Below are 13,739 nucleotides of genomic sequence, written 5' to 3'. Positions count from 1 at the left end.
GAGGAGCTTCAGACTGATTCCAGTTTGAGCTTCCCCACACAGCTCTCAGCCAACCCTTGTGTCCTACCCCAGGGATGGGGAGAAGCACCCAGCCCTCCCCTCTGCTCCCCCCATCAAGAACCCACAATGTCACAGTATTTTCCAAAACTTAAGATATTGTTTACCTGTTATTTTCATGGAAGGATCTGTCTGTCAGTGCTTACACTGAGTCCTGTCAAAATAAAGGGGTCAAAATAAAGGTTGCACAGGGAATTAAAAGCTGCACCAAATTAAGCAGCAGGAAGTATGTAATTTATCAACCCTGGATTTAAATTTGCCCTTTTCATGGCACAGTTAACCCAGACACCTGAGGTTTGACCTCATACAGAAAAGTTATGTGAACTGAAGAACAATTACGAATGCCTCACCTATGCTTAAAGTGATCACTATCTTGCTTTAGACTGCTTTAAATAATAAACATGAAGTGAAAGTACAATTAAATATTTTCAAGATTTATTTAGGCCTAGCAAAGATGATCTGGAAGGTCAAGATCCTTGCATATGCCATTTAGAATTACATTATCAAAGGAATAGTTATTCAAATGTCTCAAAGAAATAATTCAATTGTAAACTGCAAAATCTCAGGAGCTAACATTAAATAATTTTTTTAAAAAGCTGTGGTTTACGTAAAATGTCACATATAAATTAAATTTTTAAAACTGACATAGCTTTGTCTCAAAGACCCTATGGTGAAAAACATTTGCAACTTTTCTTTTTGATGAAAAAACTGGAAACTGAATGACTTGAAAGCATTTCCCTTCTGCCGGTACCTAAAACTCAAGCCACAACTGGGACCTACCCAACAGAGTCAGGAAAAACTCAGGTCTGTATCAGATGGAATTCTTGCAGAGATATGTTCTTCCCACATGCCCCCAAGAGGAATTTTAGTTCAGAGGTTTCTTCTTCTCTGCTGTTCCTAGTACATTCATCAAGAAAAAAACACCACTCCAAATGATGGAGGCACTGCTGATGGCTCTGCACTTTGCAGGTGCCTTATAAATAAAGTCAAGATAATCTTTCCACACAGTATTTTACTTATCTGCAGAAGCCAAAACTAAACTTCACACATTTTCAACAGAGCTCTCTCATTACAGCTCTGAGGAAGTTCATCTCCTATCTGTCAGTGTACAAAATGTGAGAATAACAGAAGCCTTTTAGCTTGACTTTTCCTTAGGATGCATCCCTCTGGCATGGGTAATAAAACATGAAGGACAAATCTTCAAATTTTCACAGCGGTTGTGCTAAGGGAATATTTTTTCAATGATTTCTAATTTTTGTATTTACAGCAACAGTAAAGACTACAGCCCCCAGAGAGAAAAGAACAGTAACAAAGGTACAAGGATGGAGGACCAGATTATTCACAGCAAGGTCAAGACTAGAACCAGTGATACAGCAGCAGCAGCAGCACCTCACCACTGAGTTAATACTTGGGATTGCATGTACTTAGAACCATAATCCTACTGCAGTGATTACTGTGGTATGGGATTTGTAATGTTCCACTTCCCTTTCAACATGTAGTCATTTTGATTGTTACAGGTGCAAAATGTCTGTGGATATTTCCAGCACCCAAGAAGGTCATAATAACAGATCTGTATGCAAATCTGAGAATAATCTGCCTCTAGGATCAATCATTTCTATAGGGGGAAAAAAAAAAAGAGCCATGCTTAGTAACCTGATTATGAATATGCAGGGCTTTTCAGTCTATTAAAATTATTGGAACATTTTATCCATTAATCATGGCATTCCATTTAAAAAAGATCTCAACCTCATACATGCCAGAAGGAACTCCCAACTTCAATCTCCCCATTTGGTCTTTTCTCTTGCTTTGAAAAGGAATTAGTTGTGGTGAAAATCTGTCAGACCCAGGGCAGCAATACTGACCAAGGGCACAGCAACATCACTCACAAAAGTGCAGAGGCTGCATGCTTTCAAAATACATGCTGCTGTGCTGAAACTGCTTTCATCTGAAGTTTTCATATGAGTAGGTGCTTTTTGGGTTTGGGGTTTTTTATAACAAGATCATCTTAAATTGTTCTTCACATGAGGTTGAGATAATAGGAGAAAAAACAGTGAAACTGTAATATCCCCTTAGAATCTAACAAAGAGTTACTTCCAGTTTGCTTTATACCTTTAGAAATTACATTTTAGGTAACAGCATGCATTTCTTTTCCAGTCTGTCTACTTCACAGCTTCCTGTTTTTTCTAGAAAAATGAATCAGACATTTGTTTCTCTAAGATAAAAAAAGACCACTGAAAATATTGTTCTAGTAGAAGCCATCCTGACAGAAAAAGGAAATGTTCATGAGACAATATCCTCAGTGGAAGGCATGCTTTTAGTAAAGCAAACCAGGCAGTACCACAAAATGACTCAAATAAATGCAAACATATGTCTGTATCTGCAGAAAGGCAGCACAAAATGGAAACTGACAGTGCTCCTGTGCCTTAACTGCATCCCAGCTTGTTTCATCTGCAAACTGATGCTCCTTCACCCTTTATTGTCCAACGCCTTGTTACAAGAAAGATCTGTCATGATTGCTAAAAAAAGACCATGTAAAGACCTCTAAATTTAATGAATGTTTTGAGCAGTATTTGACCATAAATATTCAGCATAACCACCAGGATCATTCCAGTGCCTACGTTTTGGCAATTATTTGACAAGAGAATCAGCACAGGAGCTGCTTTCTGGAATGTGCAGCACCTGAAACCCCTTCTGCTGCAGCAGGCTGCTCACTCATTTCCACGCTGCAACACAAAACAGGGACCTGCCATGGCAGCACGACCCCTCATCCAGATGTTTGGCAAGGGAACATCGTGCCAAATTTGCCAAATAATTCACAAGATATATAAAACTAAACAGAGTTTATGGAATCAAAGCTAGATCTTCCCTTTGTCCTCAAAGAAAGACTACCACAGAAAGAAAATAAATATAATAATGTGAACTATCCAGTCACTGTGGATGACTACTTAAAATAAGATTTCTTCATATATTTGGGAGAGCATTGGCATGGTTAACACCAAGAGCTATTTTTTCATTTACGACTCATGGACTAAAATTGCTAAGGTTTTTATAAAGTTACAAATCTCAAACCAGGACCTCTCCTAGCTTTGAAAAAGTATGTTTTACAAGATACATACCTTTACTGACTAGTCTCACTGCTAAATCTTAAACAAAACCTGAATTTCTTCTACATATCAATAATTTACTACTGCACTTTCAGTAAGTTATAAATAGTCTCACTAGAAATCTCATTTACTCTAGTTATTAAATTTTACATTGTCTGCTCTTTTGCAGTAGCATAGTTTCATTGATTTTCCATTTCCCCAAAGTCTTCCAGTAACAGACAAAAATCAAAATGCTAACTATAGAACATGAATAAAGAAGCAGAGCCCCCCACCACTTCTAATAAAAATTAAGCTTTATCTAATATTGTAACATACTGTTGGTAATGTCAGGGCTGAGAGACAGTGATGGCAGCATCTGTGAAAACACCATTCCATGACTGGAAAAGGAATTCATCAAAGGAATGGCTGTCAAAGCACTAGACCAGGAATATCCTCTGCAGTGTGAAGGGATGGCAAGAACCACTGGCATCACTGTGCCCCTCCTGCTGGCAAGGCTGCCACGGCAGTTAGAGTTGTAGGTTGCAGAGATAACATTTATTCAAAATGAAACTGTGGCCCACAATTTCCACATTAACTTCACTCACATCAAACCCTCAGTTTTGGCGTGCCGATACAATTCGGCCTGCTTTATACCTTTAGAAATTACATTTTAAGTAACAGTAGGCATTTCTTTTCATCGTCTTTTCTTCATCATTCATTTTACTTCATTTGCAAAAATATTTTCCCCAATCTCTGAAGCAAAAGCACTTATATTTCTGTTTAAACATATACAATGGAATGAGTAAAACATGAAATGGGAAATGCAGTATGAAAACCAAATGTGCAATTAAAAAACCTTCTGTGAAGAATTCCCACACAAAGTTCTGGTTGCCAGCTCCAAAAGGCTGACCTTTTCCACATTCCCCACAGAGCTGCAGGATGGTGCCCACACAGCACAGGCTGCACTGATTTACTGATGCAAAGCCTGCTTTGTTTGAGCCCAGGAACACCTAATGTAGGTGAGGGCACTGGCAGGAGGCTGCAAAGATGGGCATCCTCAGGATGGAACTGCCCGTGTGCTCTGAGATAGACCATATGGAGCACATGTCAAAATTAGAAAAGCTGCTTTTGTCCAAACAGTCTGACTAAGCAGACAAACCAAAGCCTTTCTCATATGGCAGTCACTTCTATTCCCGAAGCATTTGAAAATACAGGATTTTAAGAAACTTCTGAAAACAACTTTGGCATTTCTACCTTAAGATTACAAAAGGCTGCTTAGGCAAACAAACAATACCCAACAATTCTGTTTTGTTCTTTTTTTCTTCCATTATTTTTTTTAAAAGGTGACTTACAACCCACATTGGTCAGATGATTTCATCAGGTGAAGAGACCTTTGGAAATATGGTCTAAAAACCTAACAAACTCCAGCTGGGTAAGGTGCCTTCCTGGTACATGTGTCTGTGTGCTCCATCTCCAAAAGTCTTTGGGGAGTTGCTGTAGTTTGTACAAACTATAGCTAGCTTTTGCCAGCAGCAGAAGTGTATTCAAAGAGCCATCTGTATTCTTTTCAGGGATTCTGAACTCCCGTTGCTGGCAGCAATCAATCAGGAATTGCCAGCAACTGCCTGTGATATTTTGGTGATAAAGTCTGAGCTGACCCATGGGAACACAAAAGGGTGTAAGCTTGCATGGTAAGAAACAACGTCCACAAAGCAATATTTAAGTTTTATTACTGTACACTGCCTGTTTCAATACACAGAAGTTTTTTCATGGGCAAGGACAGATGCTGAAATGAAGCCCAGAAGAGAAGGCACAGGGAAATTCCGTGATTTGCCAAGAGACACAGTCGGCAGCACAACAGGAACCGCGCTGGGGTTGCCTCCAGCCCAGGTCAGCTCCCAGCCGTGCCCACTGCCCGCTGCTCAGAGCCTGCTGCACTCAGGCCCTCAGTCACACTGAGGACTAAGAAAATACACCAACCAAGAAGCTTTGAAACTTCTTTAAAAGCCTACACAAAATTTAAGGCTCACAGTTCAAACACTGCCTTTGGTTTTGGAAACAAGACACTTTAGTACTTCAATAATTGCGTGATGGAGGACTATTACTGCATTTTGTAATGCTTACACCTTTGCTCACTGATCCATCATTGGAAAACTGGAATATAGAACATTTAATAAAAAACTCAGTAGACAGACAAGGAAAATTGATCACAGGTAGGAAAAAATGATTACTTCTGGTACAAGAAAAATCTCAAAAGTGTCATGGAAGCATCCTGCTACTCTCAAACCTGGAAGACTGTCAGAAAAATGCACCCAAAAGTTATCAGGGATAGATCAATACCTAATAAACAAAAAGGAACATTTTGATAATGCCAACAGATCGGGGTCAGCAGACATGAACTGAGAAACAAGGCGCTGCAGGAAAAGCTGTGTCTGAACCTGCAGCTCTGCTACTGCTGAGCTTGTGCTGCAGCTGCGGCTGCACTCGCTGCGAACCACGAGGACATGGAGCAGCCAACTCCTCTTCCACATCTCCCTTTACACTGCATTATTTTCTGGTGACACTCTAAGCAATTATTTCAGCTTTAACACAATATATTCTGATTATATTCTCTTAGCAAGTCTGTGTCTGTCTCTGCAGTGCAGCTTCCATCACATCTGCCGTTAAAATAGTCATAGGGAGGGAAAGCTGCAGGTCAGTGCAGTGCTCCCAAGATTTCCATTCTTGAAGAGTTCTCTAGGTCTGGACTTTGAGTTAAAGAAAATAAAAAGATCCACAAACAAATCAACGAAGAAGCAAATAACCCCCAAATACCTCCACCCTACGTCATGCTGACCAATCAAGAGGGAAAATGCCACAAGTCTCTACGTTGAAATTCAGCCCACATGACATTTCCTTTGGATTTAATGCTTTGATACAATTTGTAACTGCCCATCAAGCAAAGCCCCTGAGCACCAAACACTGTTACAAAGAAGCTCTTGTCCTGTAATAGGCCACGACATCAAAAAGACAGAGTTTTCAGCTTCGGTCAAAGCATGCCAAAGGAAACAAGCCAAAGCCCCACCACTGACTCTTCCAACACTATCTGAAGGAGTGAACAGCAAAAAGCTTGAAAGTAAGACTTTACAGATTCTATACAGCCTGTTTAAAACTTAACACCACCATAACTTTCAGAGGCAGACAGCAAACACTGTCATCTACTAATTATGGAGTAAAGATGGTCAGGCAGACCAGCTTTTAGGTATTGACTATAGCAGCTCACAAACATGATAAAAATAAACCCACTGTTCATTTTCTTTCTTTGTGCAACCCAAACCATTTGTAAAGACAAAACCCTTTCAGATGGTTTCAGAGAAAATGTCTAGTTTTCATGGTAGCATTCTAAAGTAACACCTGTATCAATTCCATAGATATCTTTCTAAGAATATGCTAATTGTTACTATTTCCTAATCATTAATGCATAAAGCATTTGTATTTTCAGCTCATCTAATGAGATGAATGTTTGACAGTTATTTTATTATCCATTAATGCACAAGTACTCCAGGACTTTAGGTTTAACACTATGACTAAAGGACTAACTTAAGACAAATTTCATTAAACCAATAATTCCATGTGCACATTATTAACTTTTTATCTCAAAATTGTACATAATATATCAAATATATATCCAATTATCCAATATATCAAATTCTACATCAACTCAGTAGTTTGTACAGGACAGCTACCACTGATTCCTTAAGTAATTTAGAAATGCATACAGCAAAATTCAAATTCTGCTTCTAGACAGCCCATTACAAGAAGTTTCTTAAATATTTCCTCAAAGGAAATTCTTCTCGTAAATACTTCTAGGGTCAGTGCAGTCTTGCTTAAAGCTTTCTTCACTGATGTTTCACTGATACAAAATGTACCTTGTATCCTAACTGAGAAAACTCAACAGGAGAGGGAACTGGATCGCATCCTGCAAATCAAATGTGTCCCCGAAGCAATTGTATTCCGTATCTGCTTCTGCCCTCAGATTTTATTAAGCTCCACATTAACCACCAAATCCTTTAAAGCAGCACTGATGACATGATTTTTAGATTCTGAAAAAAACAATCTGTTCATCATGGAAAGACACCATCTTGGACCAGAAAATGAATAAATACCAGCCTGCATCAGAAACTCTGTAGCTGGTTCCACTGCCAAATTCAGAGAAGAGCAGCTCATGGATCCTTGGGAGTTTTTAAGTGGAACTCCAACATCATCACCATTAAATCAGCACTTGAGGAGCAATCAGACAGACCCCTAATGCTGTCAATTACAGGTTGAAAATTTAGTTTTTATGTGTGCATTCCAATCTCAGAACTTCTTAAGTATCTCTAAAATGAGTTATAAATGTGAGCTATGGTTGAATTTCTGACAATCAAACTTCAGTGGTGCATCACAGCTTTCTTGCCTGTTAAGCACTCTTTAATGCACTCAACAATTTTGGATAAAAGCCATTGGCAATAATGCATCCTGGTACTGTCTAGCACAATGCAATTTATTTTTAATAAAGAGATGCTGGCAAGGGGAACAGTTCAGGCTCTAAGTCCCACAGGAATAACCACTGGAAACGGGGAACAAAAAAAATCACTTAAGGTGTGGACTAAATGCTCCAAAAGCCACATGAACCTGTGAAATGTCTCTCTGCTGCCCGACACCAAAGCCAGCAGGGATGCATGGCCTGTTGCCTTGCAGCACTCCTCTCCCAGGGCCAAGGGAAGCCAAAGCCAGGCGAGCCCCCCTCGCAGGGCACCCATCACACCCGCGTCCGACCGAGGTCACACTCGTGGCACAGCAGTGCAGAGGCACCAGCGCCTTCCACATTCCTACCAGATCCTGAGTTACCTCCTCAAGCACTGTCCCCCTCCTCCCCCACTTCCAGCCGGGTAACTACACTCCCAAGATGGAAAAGTTTCTCTATGATGAATGCTGTACAGGACCAAGCACAATGTAAATTACCCACGTAAAATAACAGGTCTCTACAGAATTAACACAAATGCTTTTCAAGGAGAGACCGTATTAGAAAATCACTTCAGCAGTTCAGTTATCTTAGTACTATTTGTTTTGTCATCCTCAGGAAAAAAGTTTTTCATTGTATTTGTATAACTTTTTATAGTATTTGTATTATTTATATTATTCTTCTGCTGTCCTGCCAAACATGATTAGTTATATAAAACTGATCATGTGTTAAATCAAGCTCTATTCCAACAGAAACCAGTAAGAAAAATCTGAACATTTTGAGTAAATGAAATATTGTAAGTAATTAGCCTCCTTATCCCCGAGCGGAACTTACTGGCAAATATGTCCTGGTATGGCAAATGTTTACTGTAACATTTTAAAAATAACAGTGATAAAGATAACAGTGGCAAAAGTTTCACAAATCTGTTTATGAGAGTCTGACCAAGAAGATCTCTGCACACACTGAGAAAATACCCTCAGTCTTCATTTGAAATATGAGGCTGTACCACCTAAACCCAAACTGGTAAAAAGTAATACTCGAAACATTCTTTTTACAGAATATGTATACATAGCCCAGCAAGCAGCTCAATATGGAACTGACATTCCCTGCTCACAGCATAAGAGCAGGCAGTAGGCCTGTCTCTACAGAAATGCTCTTTATCACAAATAAATCACACTTACATTTTTCTCCACACATGCTCACACAGAAAAATGCTTTAGATAACATTGCTGCAAGTGTGTGTTCATTAGCCTGTCTTCCAGCCCCCACTTATGCAGTTTGGTATTTAATTACAGGGTGGAGTGGTCCCCAGGCTACTTATGTTTCTTCCAGTCACAGCCAGAAAATTTCTGCAGGAACTGACATGCAGGACTGCAACTGCTGCAAGTTGTAGCTGGTTCCCCATCAACAAGGCTAGCTCACTGTTCATTGAAACTCACACTAGTACTTCTGTTAAATAATTATTTAAAATATGTTTTAATACAACAAATTGCATTCTAAACTTCAACAAATAATAAAGGCTTTAATAGGACCTAATTTGGCTATTTACTTTTAATTGGTTTCTCAATTTTTTTTTTTTTTTTTGCTAATGCCAAGAAACAAATCTTAATGATTACACTGGAAAGCACTGGCTTTTTTTTTTTTCCTTGAGTATAGGGAAATGTAACTTTGTATTCCTAGTTTAATCAAAGATGATTTTTAGCACATCACCTGACTCAAATCCTCTATTATTTTATTGCACACAGCTTTAAATGCTGCTTTCCATAATCAATCTTAAATTGTATTTTCACCTGAAGAATATTACACCATTTGTAAAATACTATCATTCACATGTGAGCATTTTATAGCTAAATATTACTCCCCAAAGCATTGGGGTATAACAAAATACATTAAAGGTAAAAAGAAATGCATTATTCCAATTAATTTTTATATAAACGAGAGAAGTTCTATTGGACAGATAAAACTGGGGAAACAAAACAAATATTAACTTAGGTAACAAATTACATGCACAATGCATATTGTATTTTATAATTAAAAGGATGCTGTTAACCAGAGTATTACTGTCGACAGGATTTGGAAAAAAAAATTAACACCACTTGGAGTTTTTACCTATGCTTTCCATTTACTAAAGGCCTTTTATTTTTGGCCTAAGCAACAAGAATCCATTGACTTGGAAAACTCTGTCCCTAGGTCAGAAATGCATGACAGGAAGGTGAAACCACATGAGCTCATTTTGATATTAGTCAAAAGACACAGAGCATACAAAGATTATATTATGCAATTTTTAGCCAGAGGTATCTGAAAACACTCCCTAGCCAACCCTAGCAAGAATTTATATTGAATAATCATTTATGAATGGTCTGTTACAGGGCTCCTGTCAGTCAGCTACTTCTCTGGATCTTGTTCTATTGAGAAAAATGCACGGAAAGTGCAGAGACACGAGATCTTCTCATTTAGGTGATAAACCAGATTAATACCAAACTTCTATGTTTGGACTCTGGGACATATGCACACAGCATCATAAACAACATACAGTGACATACAGAAAGGTATTTACATGCTTTGCTGGTAGCTCAGAGTGTGACAAAAGGCAAAAAATCTAAACTCGGCAGTTATTCAGAGACTGGGCTCTTGAGTAATCTGTCAGAGATTCCAAACCCACAAGTCAAAGAAATCATTATACAATCAAGTAATTTTATTTTTCATTTTTCTAAACAGTTTTGTCTCTTTTTCCCCTCACACATTGTTTCTAAGACATTTATGATGGCTGAATACCCACACAAAGTTGAACATTTGTGAACTCAAGATTTTACTCTTCTGAACAAGAAGACTGTAGTGAGCAAGTAAATGATGTCCTGGAGCCCTGGCAGTTTAACTACCTCAATATTCTCAGGTAGATGCTTCATCAGTAAATGTTTTATTTCATTAGCAAACATTTTATCTTATTTACCAAGTTAATTCGGTACGACTTAGTTTGCAATGAACCTGTGGCTGACTTACAGAATCTACCAAAATAAGGCACTGTTGCCTTGCCACTTATTACAGCTATTACGTATTTTCAGGCCTATCAAACGGCTTTGAATCAAGTGTCAATTGTCATAAATAAAACACTCTGGCGAAAATGACTGGCCAGAAGAGATATCGGCAGTCGTGTTACCACACTTCCCAAAACCTGTGGCTAGAACAAGGCGGCCTCCTGCCGCGTCCCCGCAGACGGGGATGCTTCAGACCCACGGCGGCCGGCGCCGGGCCGGGCAGCTCCCACCCATCCACAGCCCCTTCGACCTCCGGCAGGTCACGGACGTGCAGAGCTCTGCTCCCACGTTCCAGAAACGCCCTGGAATAATTGGTTTTGAACTTTTTCTCAAAAAAAAAAATTAAGTTTCAGAATCTTGGACGTGTGGCCAAGCAGGAAAGAAATTCGTTATCAACAAATATGGCAGGACTTCTCCCTCGCCTCTCTCCTCCCATCGGGAAGGGAATTTCCCCCCGGAATGTCGCACACACCCCGGACCCGGAGGCCACCCCGCCGCCTCACGGCGCAGCCCCCTCCCGCCCTTCTCCCGCCGCACTCACTTGAGGAAGTAGCGCTGCCCGGTCTGCGTGAGCGCCATCTCCCAGCCCGGCGGCAGCGGCCGCTCGTCCGTGACATCGCAGGAGCGCTGCCGGAGGTGCCCGTGCTGCGGCGCCGCGGCCGCGCCGGGCAGCGAGGCGGGCGAGGAGTGCGAGCGGACGTGCACGGGCGCCAGGCGCGGCGGGGGCCCGCCCGAGTCCGTGCTCGACTGCCGCGAGTGCGAGCCCGAGTCGGGCTCCCTGAAGAAGGACTCGGGCAGGATCTTCTTCCGCCAGGAGCTGGGCCTGGGGTTCATCACCGCGTTGAAAAGCGCCTCCAGCTCCGTGTCCAGGTCCTGCGTGACGTGGATTACCTGCTGCCCCGGCGGCGGGGCCGCGGCCGCGGGGTTCATTGTCCGCCCGTCTGGCCCGGAGGCGGGCGCAGCCGTCCCGGGACGGGCGGTGGCCAGGGCCGGCCCCGCTGCCGGGCCGCCGCCGAGGACGTGCCCTCTGGAGCGGGCGGGCTGGCCGGGAGCAGAGCGGGCGAGGCGGGCGGACGGAGCCTCTGCGCCCCCGCCAGCCGCGCCGGTGTCCCGGGCGGGCGGGGCGGCCCCGGGCAGCGCGGCGCCCTCCCCCCGGCGGGCAGCGGCGGGACGGGGCCGTGCCGGGACGGGGCAGTGCCGGCGGCTCCAGCCCGGCCCCCGCGCCGCCCCGCCCGCAGTTATGCAACTGCCGCGGAAACTTTGGGCACGGGACGGCCCTGGAGGCCGGGGCCGGGGCCGGGCGGCCGTCGGAGCCCGCCCCGCCCGCGCCCCCTCTCGCGTCGCGCTCGCCGTGCCGCTCGCCGCCGGGGCATCGGCTGGGCTCCTCGCCGCTGGCACCCCGCGCGGAGCGGCCGCTCCCGTCCAGCCCCAGCTCGTGGTGCCCCGGGAACCTTCGGAGCGCTCTGGCTCTGCCAAGCTGAGGAGCTTTGCTCCCAGACCGTTGTTCAGAAAGTTAATGGGCGATACTAATTTCTGAAAGCAAAATGATGCTTAAATTAGTTCACGTACAAGTTTAATTGCATGATTTAGTGATGCTATAGCTATGGGAGGAATTAAGCATTCAGAGTGACATGGACAGTAACCACTTCGCTGTGATATGGATACAGTTTGGCCTTTTGCTGGCAAGTAGGAGTCCTGTGCAGAGCTGTATGTTAAGTCCTTCCAGCTCCTGTCCATAGGGGTAGTTTCAAATGCAGGTGTCATGCTTTGTGGATCTCTGCTGACTGCCCATCCAGTCACTTGTCTTTGACTTAGCCTATGCTCGAAAGGAGAGCTGTCATCAAAATGCATACCTGAGGTTTTCTATAATTAATAAATACAATTGCTGTTTTAATCTTGTCTCATTTTTTGGTGCACTTGGAATAACTTTTGAATGGCAATGTGACCAAAAACTGTTTAAATTCAGAAGCTGTGTCTATAAAGAATAATATTGTTCACTTTCCAGCTTAAGTGTTGGTTTTTACAGGGGGAAGCATCCAGTGTTTTAGTGTTTTTATGACTACACACATAGAGATATCACACACCAGCTAAACAAACACAACTTTATTTTAGTAATGCATTTTGTTATTTTATTTCTGTGTTTTGGACAGACTCCAGGCTATGCTGATTGATAAGAATGCACCCTCCTCAGTAATCAGAATCTATGCTAGAAAAGTCTTACATAAGTACTTTTTTCCTGAACTTTATTCCTTACTTCTTTAAAAGAAGCATGAACTTCTCCAAACTGCATTTGGCTTTTCTGGTGGAAAATGTGGGCCTGACTCAACCATCCTTGTCCCTCAAATCAGTGTTACATATAATGTTGGTTATGTAGATTCTCAGAGTTGGAGTTTAAACCTGTACACAAACTACAGCTAGCTCTGTGACACAGATCCTGTGCACTTCCTGATGGCTTTGCTTCAACAAATATTCCTTGTCAGTTATGTTTCGTCACATTTCCTGTTCATATTTCCATTGGCTTGGCACATCTCCTCGAGATTTATTGTTGTTTTTGTGAGGGTCTGGGGGTTTTGTTGTGATTGTTTTGAGGGTTTTGGGGGTTTTTTTTGGTTATTTTTTCCTGACATCTGCTGTGTTCCTGGTCAGGAAACCCAGTACTCCTGAGACTCGTTTATGTTTCCCTTCCCAAAGAATTTTTGTACCATTCTTCTATACTTCGTACTGGTTCCTTGCTGCAACAAGCTCAGAGAGCAGTGCTAATCACAGTATAATAAAATTACCTGCTATTGTACCACTTTGTATAGGCTAAAGGATTTTTCTCCAATAATTTGGAAGTGATTAAAACTGTAAGAATAAATTTTCATAGTATTGTTGTCATTAGTCTTTGTTTAGAAATACTAACTTCCTTCTTTGGACACAAAAATATGACCACCAGCTTTCAGGGCAAGTGACTCAAAATGCTCAAGTCTGTGGAAGACAAGCCGACTTCCATCACCATGGGGTTGGATTAAGTGATAAAGGAACCAAATCACAAGTGTGACATAGAAAGCTCCTGATCATAATTTCTTTGTTCTCATTGCA

At 42.0% G+C, this 13,739-nt stretch overlaps 1 protein-coding gene across 2 annotated transcripts in view; it reads right to left on the bottom strand.

Annotated features, from left to right (window-relative positions):
* The window catches only part of WWTR1 (WW domain containing transcription regulator 1), a 43,754-nt gene extending 31,983 nt beyond the window's left edge, over positions 1-11,771 (bottom strand). Inside the window, exon 1 of one of the 2 annotated variants that reach the window (XM_059855951.1) lies at positions 11,200-11,771. In XM_059855951.1, coding sequence (XP_059711934.1) covers positions 11,200-11,588 — 389 coding nt within the window. In that variant the 5' untranslated portion in view covers positions 11,589-11,771. The remainder of the gene's footprint in view (positions 1-11,199) is intronic. The other variant, XM_059855952.1, reaches the window with a different exon arrangement.
* Positions 11,772-13,739: the final 1,968 nt, after the last annotated feature.

The sequence above is a fragment of the Haemorhous mexicanus genome, chromosome 10 (assembly GCF_027477595.1).
Source record: "Haemorhous mexicanus isolate bHaeMex1 chromosome 10, bHaeMex1.pri, whole genome shotgun sequence".
NCBI classification, from domain to species: domain Eukaryota; kingdom Metazoa; phylum Chordata; class Aves; order Passeriformes; family Fringillidae; genus Haemorhous; species Haemorhous mexicanus.
Note: the sequence above shows the minus strand (reverse complement) of the source record. Positions and strands in the feature narration are given on the sequence as shown.